General features: G+C 46.0%; 1 protein-coding gene across 2 annotated transcripts; it reads left to right on the top strand.

The window, feature by feature from the left end:
* On the top strand, window positions 1-8,178 carry trim8b (tripartite motif containing 8b). 2 transcript variants are annotated; one of them, XM_082977352.1, is made up of 6 exons: window positions 1-75; window positions 2,206-2,841; window positions 4,408-4,503; window positions 4,615-4,880; window positions 5,117-5,232; window positions 5,370-8,178. In XM_082977352.1, the coding sequence occupies exons 2-6, from the start codon at window positions 2,239-2,241 to the stop codon at window positions 6,032-6,034; spliced, it is 1,746 nt and encodes a 581-aa protein (XP_082833478.1). In that variant the 5' UTR covers window positions 1-75; window positions 2,206-2,238; the 3' UTR covers window positions 6,035-8,178. The 2 variants fall into 2 exon arrangements, with proteins under 2 accessions (XP_082833478.1, XP_014068864.3); XM_014213389.3 differs by lacking the exon at window positions 1-75 and having other exon boundaries at window positions 82-2,841.
* The last annotated feature ends 2,998 nt before the right edge of the window (window positions 8,179-11,176 follow it).

The raw sequence follows: 11,176 nt of genomic DNA, 5'->3' as shown, positions 1-11,176 counted from the left end.
TAAAAACGTGACACGCATAGATTGTGTGACAGGTCACGTGATGGAGAGGAGCAACGGGACCAGCCGGAAGGAGGGGTGAGCCGATGTTTAACCCGACTGAACGACTAGTCTATCTAGCTAGCATTCCTCCTTGCCCCGACGCTTAGTTAGAAACAGGGAGAGAGAGATTTAAAAACGAGGATCGCAAATTAGAATTCAGAGACGGATTGGATTTGAATGATCAAGGCAACTCGGCTATTAACAACGGGACAGAAGGACTCGAAAAATGGCCACATATACACCGCTGAACCCGAAAGAACTGGCGAGGCGTGTTTGAACGCGACGGAATCTTTTTGTTTCGGTGTGATTAGCAAACCAAACGAGTTTTGGGAATAACCGAGGCCCTATATCCTCGGTGGATTCTTTCTTCTTTTTTTTTGATGAGGAGCGCAAGATTGATGACCGCTACCTTTAACAAGGCCAGAAAAGCGACATCCCCTTTAAATTAAGATTAGACTGGTGCATTTATATGTAATAATATGTAAAACCGTGGTAGTCGTAAATATTGTAACGTAGTCTTGTTTGTTTGTGCAGCGACAGAAAATGGTGAGATGACTTCTCAGAATTAAAAAGATTTCATTAAGCTTACGAAGTCAGTGGAGTGAAATGTTTTTAGCTGAACGTAAGCTGATAATAGTTATGATCCGTCCCTGATAAACCAAAGGAATGAAGCCAGGACATATCTTTGGGCCTGGATACGTTTTGATCGGTCTGTGTGTATGATCGGAAGGCTCGCCACAGAAGCCAACATTCCAGTGGATTCTAAAAACCCTGGCCTTTGTTTTGTGCTTATGAACTGAAGTCGGTTAAACCATAAACTATGCAGTAAATCGCCTTCTAACGAAGTATTGTTGGACCTTTTTACTAATTAAGTCTTTATTAGGCCCAAGTACCTGAGAAGAAAGAGTATTTGGTGAGAAAAGTCTAGGCCTTGTGTACAGATATGCGAGTGTTGCCTGTGGAAGCTTTATAGCTGACGACGTTACACATCAAACAAATAGGCTGTAGTTATGTCGCTATTGTGACGATCAAAGTCCGTCGCAACGTGGTGCAATGTTTATTGAAGGGCTAAGGACACTTGTCACATGTATCTGATTTGCAATCCTTGTATTTTTGTTTCATCCTTGTGCCAAAAAGCTGTCACGAGCGTAATCGTATTAATTGTAAACGTACCCAAAATAGTCGGGTGTATTATTGGAAGAGGATAAAATAACAATTAATGTGCCCTTTGGAACATCGGCGTTGTATCAACCTTGGGAAAGCTTCATCGATTTACAGATGGCTTTATTCAGGGTGAAGGTATAGGAATAATTTCGGCAACGCAATCTTTTACTTATGTTCATTTCTGGACCTCAATCGATTGAGGAACAAACAAACATAAGCGGACGAGGAAGTCAAGGCTAGCTTGTCAAGCTAAAGTAAAGGGCTACGCAGAAGGGGAGAGGAAAAGGTGAGCGTTCGTCTTTCATCAGCTGTATAGAAATACATTCGGCTCGGCGGTGATGTAACCGTACAAACTACCCTAATTTGGACCGATTTAATGTCTGAACCGTGTTGCTTGGTAGATCTCTGTGCCTTTATTACTATCATACCGTAGCTGGAAATACGAACAATTTAGCTGCGAGAACTAGGCCTAGGCTTTACTACGCACAAAGTGAACCATTCGTCAGCCGTTACAGTAGCCGGTTATTGCCTAACCGTGTGATTTCAGAGAAACGAAGGCCTTGCTAACCCTTTACGGTAATTTGCATAACGTCAGCCCGGACCGTGTGTCGTAATCACCGGGGTGTTTTCATCGTTTCCCTGAGGCCTTTCCTGGTGGCTGTGGAATCTGCCTAGGTTTACCTGTTCTGCACAAACAGGATGTGCACTGTTGCCTGGATTTAAAGCAATAGTTGAGAGCTGAGGACATTCATTCACCAGTCGGTTGGACAAAACTGGTTTAAAGTGCTAGTGATAATAATAACACTTTATTGCTGAGTTTGTTGCACAATAGACAAATATCACTAAAGGACTAGTAACATACTAACATACTGGACTTTCTGTAAACATAATCATAGGTCTTCCCTCAGTCCTCAAGACATTTGATCTATAGTCAGGGGCTTAGTTCATGGCTAGACATCCATAGTCAATCCATAGGATTGTTATTCTTTTTCATGTGAGAAGGTCTTCGTCGCGTGTCTGTCCGCCGCTCCCAAAATGGCCTCCAACATGGCGACCTCCGACCTGTCCGAGACATGGAGGAACTGTTTCGAAGAGGAGCTGATCTGCCCCATCTGTCTGCACGTCTTCTCCGAGCCCATCCAGCTGCCCTGCAAGCACAACTTCTGCCGGGGCTGCATCTCAGAGGCCTGGGCTAAAGACTCCTCCCTGGTCCGCTGCCCTGAGTGCAACCACGCATACAGCCAGAAGCCTGCTCTGGAGAAGAACCACAAGCTGTCCAACATCGTGGACAAGTTCAACGCGTTGTCTGTAGAGAAGGTCGCCTCGCCGGTGCTGCAGTGTATTCTGTGCCGCCGTGGCCCGCCGCTCCCGGCTGTCAAGGTTTGCCTGCGCTGTAGCGCCCCCTGTTGCCAGAGCCACATCCAGACACACCTGCAGCAGCCCTGCTCTGCCCTGGGACACCTGCTGGTGGAGGCTGAGGCAGTCAAGGCCTGGACGTGTCCTCAGCACGACGAGTACAGACTGTACCACTGTGAGGCAGAACAGACTGCCGTGTGTCAGTACTGCTGCTTCACACGATGCCATCCCAGTCACGGACACGGAGTCACTGACGTGGAGCTACGCCGCAACGATATACGGGTAAGACTAAAATCTGTCTTTTACACACACTCCTTTGATTTAAGAACAAAGCGCCTCAAATTGGGTGTGTGTGTGTGTGTGTGTGTGTGTGTGTGTGTGTGTGTGTGTGTGTGTGTGTGTGTGTGTGTGTGGTGTGTGTGTGTGTGTGTGTGTGTGTGTGTGTGTGTGTGTGTGTGTGTGTGTGTGTGTGTGTGTGTGTGTGTGTGTGTGTCGGAGTGTCAGTCTTCGAGTGTATGCATTTTTCAATTGTGATCCAATCCAACCCCCATTCTCATCTGTTGAGAGTGACAAACAATGTGTTGGAGGGGTGGAACAATGAGGGGTTTAAGCCAGCCTTATCTCCCCAGCACAGGTGCATCCTCGCCTGGGACCACCAGCCGGGAGAATGGAGGGGGGGGGGGAATGAATTGAGATTCTTCACTCTGTTCTGTGGTAGAAGAGAAGGAATGGTTGTTTATGGTTTCCTTTTTGTTTTCTTGTGATTCTCTTATTTCCTGGGTTCTAGAAAGGAAGGCTGTGGTTGGTTTAAAAACGACCAACTATCCCCAGGTTGGGGATATGAGGGGCTAGTCAGTAATACAGGCTTTTCTCCTGACTCATATTGGTGACTACTTCTGGCTTCTTACTCTGTTTTATGACTCTGTTAATACTCAGTGTGCATTAGCTTGTTAGTAGTCTATTCTGTGTGTGGTGGGGTGGGGTGGGGGGGGGGTGGGGGGGGATCAACCACATTGGAAAGGTTAGGAAGGTTCTTGTATAATGAACTACAGTGTGAATTCCTGTCCTCTGATTTTTCCCTGTGGCTGACTACCATCTCCATTTGTAATGAGTGACTCTGGGAGCCTGAAGTTAATGTACTGTGACAGTGTTACTGCTTAAGTGCATCTTGTGGCGGTGGCAGAGGGGGTAGAGATGCTCCCCATGACCTCTCCACCATGGTCCCCAGCTCCACCCCACCTCCCCAGGGCATGACTGTCCTACCTCCCCATATCACTCTTCTCCACTGGGGGTCCTGGTGGAAAATGTTAGATGTGCCATTTCTATCCATCAGTCCCCCCCCAGTACCCCTTAAAGGTACTGAATATCCCCCATCCAGAGAGGTACTGCCCCAGGCTTCTGCTCTGAGCCTGAATCTATCCGCATTCAGGTCACAGACCACTACTACTGTGGGCATGCAGGAAGATACTATGAGAGCAGTGTCCTGCTATACTTGTAATATTTGCCCCCAGGAAGTGTAATTGTGGTGTGGCACTCTGGTTTGGCCAAAACACCAGCCCAGAATAATTAGTGTTTTGACAACAGTACCATGAGTGGGCCTAGTGTATGTGGTGTTCTGAGAAAGGAGGAGAGAAGAGTATCTCTCTCGCTCATTCACCAGAAATAGCGATTGGTTGCCATGACAGCTCCCTCCCTCAGATAAACTGTTTGTTAGATGGAGACTAAATTGGCTGCCTCAGCCAACTAGAGGCCTGATGGCGTTTCTCTTCTCATGTGATTTTATTTGTTCAGCTATGTATGAGGAGTTATCGAACCCAACTATGAATGACGTTACCGTTTCTCTCTCAGCAAAATCTATTGCGGCAGCAGGAGAGGGTGGAGGAGAGAGTTCAGGACATCGATGAGCAGCTCTGTAAACTCGACTCTGACAAGTGTGTGGTGGAGGTATGTCTGACACTCTTTCTCTCTCTCCCACACCTCAGCCAGTGAGCACAGACTGCACACACCCATGCATGTATACCAGCGGTGTGTGTAACGGTGTGTTCTCTCCTACAGGATAGAGTGTGTGAGCTAAAAGAGGAGGTGCGTGTGCAGTACCAGCGGATGCAGCACTTCTTGGAAGAAGACCTGTCCCGAACACTGGAGGTTCTAGAGCGGGCGCGTTCTAGGTTCTGCCAGGAGAACGCGGGCCAGGTTCTAGCTCTGGGAGAACAGAGACACGAGGCCCAGAAGCTGCTCAGCTCGGTCCACACGGCCTTCGGCAAGGCTGAGGAGCTGGGCTTCATGAAGAATACTAAACCTGTCAAGATCCTCATGGAGAGGTGAGAGATGGCTTATTGTACACATTACAACTGTAGTCATGTTACACTTGTCATGATACACATTACTATTTTATTTATTTAGAACAGAATTCCAAACTCCTTACATATCTTTTTATGACAGGATCAGACATGTAGCAGGGAGACAGAGCAGAAATGTGCGGGGATCGAACCGGAACTATAGTTTTAATGGAGAGCTAATATACCAGGCTTGTTACATACATATTTGTGTGTTGCAGGTCTCAAGCGTGCGTAGGAAGTACACTCCCTCCCTACAAGGTGGGCAGTCTCAACTCTAAGCTGTTCCTGTCAGAACTCTCCAAGAGAGAGAAGAGCCTACGGAAAACACTGGAAGGTAGGATCAAGAGAATCATCTTTACAGAATCTTCACTCCTGTATCTGCTTGTTTGTGTTGGTAGATCAAGGGAATTCATATTTGGCTTTGTATGTCTGATCCCCCTCTTTCTCTACCTCTCTCCCTCCCCCCTCCAGCCCCCCTAGCCCCTCCCTCCTCGTTCCTCCAGTCCGTCCAGGCGTATCCCAGCGGCCTTGGCTCCGGGGCAGAGAAACGCAAACACTCCTCTGCGTTCCCAGAAAGCAACGGAAGCGCCGGGAAAACATCTGCTTCCGGGTTCAAGGACTCCTCATCCAAGCAGCCCTACCTAGGCCCAAACTCTGCCCCCGGGGAGGGCCAATCCTCCAATCAGCAGCCTCTGGTTCCCTGTGGCCCCTCCCACATGAACGAAAATGGCGGAACAGGAAGTGGAAGTGGCTCTCTAACAAATCACCATTCAGGGTCTGTGTTCAGTCCCTCCCACTTCCCCCCTGCTGGCGGTAGCTCCTCCCATACTTCTCAACAGGCAGTGCTCCCCCAGTATGGTGGGCGTAAGATCCTGGTGTGTACCATGGATAACTGCTACTGCTCTGGGGTACCCTCTGTGTCGGGCCACCGCGGCCACCCTCCCTACCCACGTTCAGGCTCCTTTCCCTGGGTAAGCACCCAGGACTACCCCCCTCCCCCTGGCCTGGCCTCTGGAGCTCCGGCCATGCAAGGGCTGGCTGTCAGAGACTGGATAGATGCACAGCAGACGCACAGACACACAGACTTCTATGGCCTGTATGGGCAGCCCTCCACCAAGCACTATGTCACCAGTTAACACACATACATACATTTATCTATACACACACATTCTTCTACAGGCAAACAGCTCTCTACTAAGCACTACACTACTAGTTAAATAAACACGTCTACACATGCATACATACATACATACAGGTACACACAGACGTTCACTTCTACATGTTATACGGACAGTCCTCTGCTAAGCACCGTGTTACGACTCGTATAGATGCACTTACAAGCACTCTCGGGGGCAGGGTTGACATGCATTCGTTGTCTCTGTCAGACAGACACAGTGTACTGTATGATGATATACGTGTCTTTGTGCAAAAACTGTTGACGCTGAAGCACTTTGGCTCAACTGAAATGTTTTAGCGACATCTCCTTCCCCGTCGTAGTGAGATCGATAGCCTTATGTTATAATTATTTTCCATGTTTATTGAACATGGTCTGATAACTGTAAAGAGAACAATGGTTTATTACTGTTACAGCTCTGGTTTTGTCTCCTCTCCTTGCTGAGTTCAGGGATGTACTGTGCAGCTTGAACACACTCGCTCTTCCAAGTTCTCTTCTGTGTGTCGGCTGGGACCCCCTCCCATGCACTTTGGGGGATGGGGTGTGTTGGGATTTCTCTCTGTGTAGAAGTTGCTCTGTAGACAGGTCTAGGATTAGTTTACCCTCCCTATAGACACAGGTCCAGGATCAGCTTACCTTAAACATCAGTGGGTCAAATGGCAGAAACTGTCCCTAGATCAGGGTTTAGGAGCAACTGTTAATCTACTTCATTATGGACCTTCTTTATTCCCATTGATCCAAATCCCATCAGAGAGGGGATCCGACCCCCTTCCGTTGTGCTGCCAGGCTTTCCATCGGATTGAATTCTTCCATCTGAGAGAGCTCCTTTTTAAATTTTATTATTATTAATATACTGATCATGACACGAGTGATTCCCATATGGCATATGAGTAATCATACCATATGAGCAGGTATCATGTTTGTCTTGAAGACAATTGGACTCGTAGACAGGATGGTGGCTCGGCGAGCAACTACATGGCCTGGACTGTACTGGACAGACCAAACAAATCAACTCAAGCATCTGGGAGTGTGACGGTGACTATGCGTTAATAATGTACTTCCTGCAGGGTGACGTCACTTCCTTTTAACAAGCACACGCTCTCAGCTTCCTGTTTGCAGCTGTAAGCATGCGGGGAAGAGTTTTATAAAGCACTCTGGAATAAAACATTTAAAAAAACAAGAAATAAAAAAAAGATGAGTGGAAGTAATGGTTGAGGGTTTTTTTCATGAACTTTTTCTAAGAAACTGGACTGTTTGACTTCAGCATTGGTTAAAAAACATGCTGGAAAGGAACTGTTACAAGAACAGTCGAACAATAGAAGAAAAAAAAATTGAACTTTTTTTTTTTTTTTTTTGTAAATATTTTGAAATGAAAAATAAAGGACGTCAATTGGAGGGTTCCAAATAAATCAAGGCATTTAATTAAGTTACATCCCTCCATTTCTTGATCACAACCCAAGTCTCTTCCTCTTTTCTCTTGTCAGCCTTTATTTTCAGATCTGTCAAGTAAATAGTTTTACTTACTGATACTGAACTACACTTCTACATTTATGTGGATGCTACCATGATGATGGATAATCCTGGCTGAATCGTGAATAATGATGAGTGAGAAAGTTAGACGCACAAATATACCCCCAAGACATAATAACCTCCCACCATTACAATTACAGGTGGTGAGCATTTTTATGATATTTGTGTGTCTAACTTTCTCAGTCATTAATCACGGTTCATTCAGGGTTATCCATCATGGTAGCATCCACGTTCATGTATAATGTTTAAACATATTCTATTCTTATTTACATTGTGACCCCAAAATGACTACATGATTTACCGTTCATTTCTTTTGGGCACTAAACAACCAAAACAAACAGCAAATGCATCCAACAAATGTGTAAAGTCACAAGCTTGATGTAGTCATTGTGTGCTATGAATATGGGACCAAATACTTAACTTTTCACTACTTTAATACACATATGTGAATTTGTCCCAATACTTTTGCTCCCCCAAAATGGGGGGTGACTATGTACTAACAGTGATGTAATTTCTAATAGGTTCACCCAATATGCATGAAAATACACTCATTAAAGCTGACAGTCTGCACTTTAACCTCATAGTCATTGTTTGATTTCAAATCCGAGTATAGAATCAAAAGAAGAGAAAATGCTTCACTGTGCCAAAAATTAGAGGGCACTGTAAATATCATTGCTTGGTATGTAGTGGGTTGAAGGGGAGACTCCCATAAGAATACAACCACCACACATATTGTAAGACATCCAACTGACCCTGTCATTTACTGGGTGTTCGTCTGAGTGAAGCTCCCAGAAGACCCTGTGGTCAGGGATGGTAGACATGCAGTCAAAGTTGTGCTGCTCTTTCTCTGTAGTGATGAGTCAGGGGTGGGAGCCTCTTTCCCTCCATCTCTTTCCCTCCATCTCACACACTGGATCAAAGTCGTTCAGCTCTGTCTCTGGTGGAGTCAGGGGTGGGAAAGTTGGTAAAACCTTGAGGATAGGTTATAAAGAAAGCTGAGCTCCACTAAACAAACTGGTTGGAGAAGTCATCTGAGGCAAGGTTGGTCTGTGGAGAGCCAGTCGCCTGAATCTGGGTCAGAATCTTGGGTTGGCTGTCCGCTCCCTCGCCCATACAGCTCACCCATACAGTTGTCTGTTGACCAGAGAAATGACTGAAAGAGAAACTGAGATCCCCCCACTTCGCCCACCAACAGAACTACATACTAACATCAGTAGGTTTTTATTGCAGTGGAAACTTCATGGGTAGTGGAGGCATCTGAGAAAGAGAGAGAGGAATCTGTCTATCAGGGTGGGTGTGTTTCAGGCTGACTAAGCTGTAGCTTTAAAGCTTTCTGCCACCTAGCACTTTGGACCGCAATCCTCTTCAGCTAGCAGGGATGATCCACTATTAGTGTGTGTGCTTGTGTGTCAGAGAGAGTTTTTATTTTTGTATTATTTTTATTAGCCCATCCGCAAGCAGCAAGCTAGCTCATTCTCCTTTGGATGATAACAGTAACTTTGTTTTACATTTGAGTTCTTTACAGCTATTTTGTTACATATACATTTCACATTTATGATATTTCGATACACAGTATTACATGACAGAAAATAGTTTGGTTTACACATTAAATGGTACTCAGAAATATCCGGTATACATGATACAGTACATGGTCTTTTTGGTCCTAACTATTACAGATCATGAGCTTTTAGCATAGGGGAGATTTTGTGTATGTGTGAAGAGAGGAGGACATTACTATCTGCTCGTCGTCAACAAGGTTTGGCTTGACTAATACGTTTCTTTAAACCCATATTCCTAGCTAGGCCATGCATGTGCAGGTTCACTAATCTCTCCATCATCAGCGTGTCGATACCTAGCTCTGGTCCAGGGCATTAGTGTGGCTTGCTAACGCTGAGCTCCGTATTAGCGAGCTGCACTTAATGCCCTGGACCAGAGCTAGTTGATGTACGATGGTTTGGACAGTGAGGTGAATTGTAGATCAGATAATCTGCAGCAATGCACAGAGTTTAGGCCGACCCTGGCCAACAAACAGTATCACATGACTCTGTTAATAAACGAGCCAGCATAGCACCGACAGAGATGGTTGCCTCGCTTCGAGTTCTTAGAAAACTATGCAATTTTTTTTTTTTATGTATTATTTCTTACATTGTTACCTCGGGAAATCTTAAGTGTTATTACATACAGCCGGGAAGAGCTATTGGATATAAGAGCAATGTCAATGTACCAACATTACGACCAGGAATACGACTTTCCTGAAGTTGATGCTCTGTTCGGACCACCACCCAGGACAATGGAGCTAATTCCAGTAGGCGATCCAAAACAACGACGCAGCAGACGAAGCGGCCACCTGGCCAGGCTCCGCAGACGTGCACACCGCTCCCGAGTATACTACTAGCCAATGTCCAGTCTCTTGACAACAAGGTAGATGAAATTCGACCAAGGGTTGCCTTCCAGAAAGACATCAGAGATGGTAACATTCTCTGTTTCACGGAAACATGGCTCTCGGGACACATTGTCGGAATCGGTTCAGCCACCGGGCTTCTCCATGCAATGCGCCGACAGAGATAAACACCTCTGGGAAAAGGAAGGGCGGGGGTGTATGCTTTGATTAACGACTCATGGTGTAATCAAAACAACATACAGGAACTCAAGTCCTTCTGCTCAGCTGATCTAGAAATCCTTACAATCAAGTGCCGGCCATTTTACCTACCAAGAGAATTCTCGTCAGTTATAGTCACAGCTGTGTACATTCCCCCTCAAGCAGACACCAGGACGGCCATCAAGGAACTTCACTGGACTAAATGCAAACTGGAAACCATACATCCTGAGGCTGCATTTATTGTAGCTGGGATTTTTAACAAAGCAAATTTGAGAACAAGTCTACCTAAACTCTTCCAGCATATTGATTGCGCTACGCACATGCGTAATACCCTCGACCACTGCTACTCTAACTTCCGCGATGCATACAAAGCCCTCCCCCGCCCTCCCTTTGGCAAATCCGACCAAGACGCCATCTTGCTCCTTCCGTCTTATAGGCAGAAACTCAAACAGGATGTACCAGTGACGAGAATCATTCAACGCTGGTCCGAACAATCGGAAGCCACGCTTCAAGATTGTTTTGGTCACGAGGACTGGAAGATGTTCTGGTCAGCCTCAGAGAACAACATCGACCTATACGCTGACCTATACGCTGACTGCGTTTATAAAGAAGTGCATTGGAGATGTTGTACCCACTGTGACTATTAAAAGCTACCCTAACCAGAAACCGTGGATGGATGGCGGCATTCTCGCAAAACTGAAAGCGCGATCCACCGCATTTAACCATGGAAAGAGGTCTGGGAATATGTCTGAATATAAACAGTGTAGCTATTCCCTCTGCAAGGCAATCAAACAAACAAAATGCCAGTACAGGTACAAGGTTGAGTCGCAATTCAATGGCTCAGACACGAGACGTATGTAGCAGGGTCTACAGGAAATCACGGACTACAAAAAGAAATCCAGCCACGTCACGGACACTGACGTCACTCTTCCAGACAAACTAAACACCTTCTTTGCCCGCTTTGAGGATAATACA

The sequence above is a fragment of the Salmo salar genome, chromosome 01, assembly GCF_965601325.2.
Source record: "Salmo salar chromosome 01, fSalSal1, whole genome shotgun sequence".
NCBI lineage: Eukaryota > Metazoa > Chordata > Actinopteri > Salmoniformes > Salmonidae > Salmo > Salmo salar.
The sequence above is the reverse complement of the archived record's forward strand: the minus strand, read 5'-3'. Positions and strand labels throughout refer to the sequence as shown.

Excerpts from the sequence above, each read along its gene's own strand:
- trim8b (XM_082977352.1), top strand. The coding sequence starts at position 2,239 with ATGGCCTCCAACATGGCGACCTCCGACCTGTCCGAGACATGGAGGAAC. Across the intron at positions 4,504-4,614 it reads CTGACAAGTGTGTGGTGGAG|GATAGAGTGTGTGAGCTAAA; the intron begins GTATGTCTGACA and ends TCTCTCCTACAG. Across the intron at positions 5,233-5,369 it reads CCTACGGAAAACACTGGAAG|CCCCCCTAGCCCCTCCCTCC; the intron begins GTAGGATCAAGA and ends TCCCCCCTCCAG.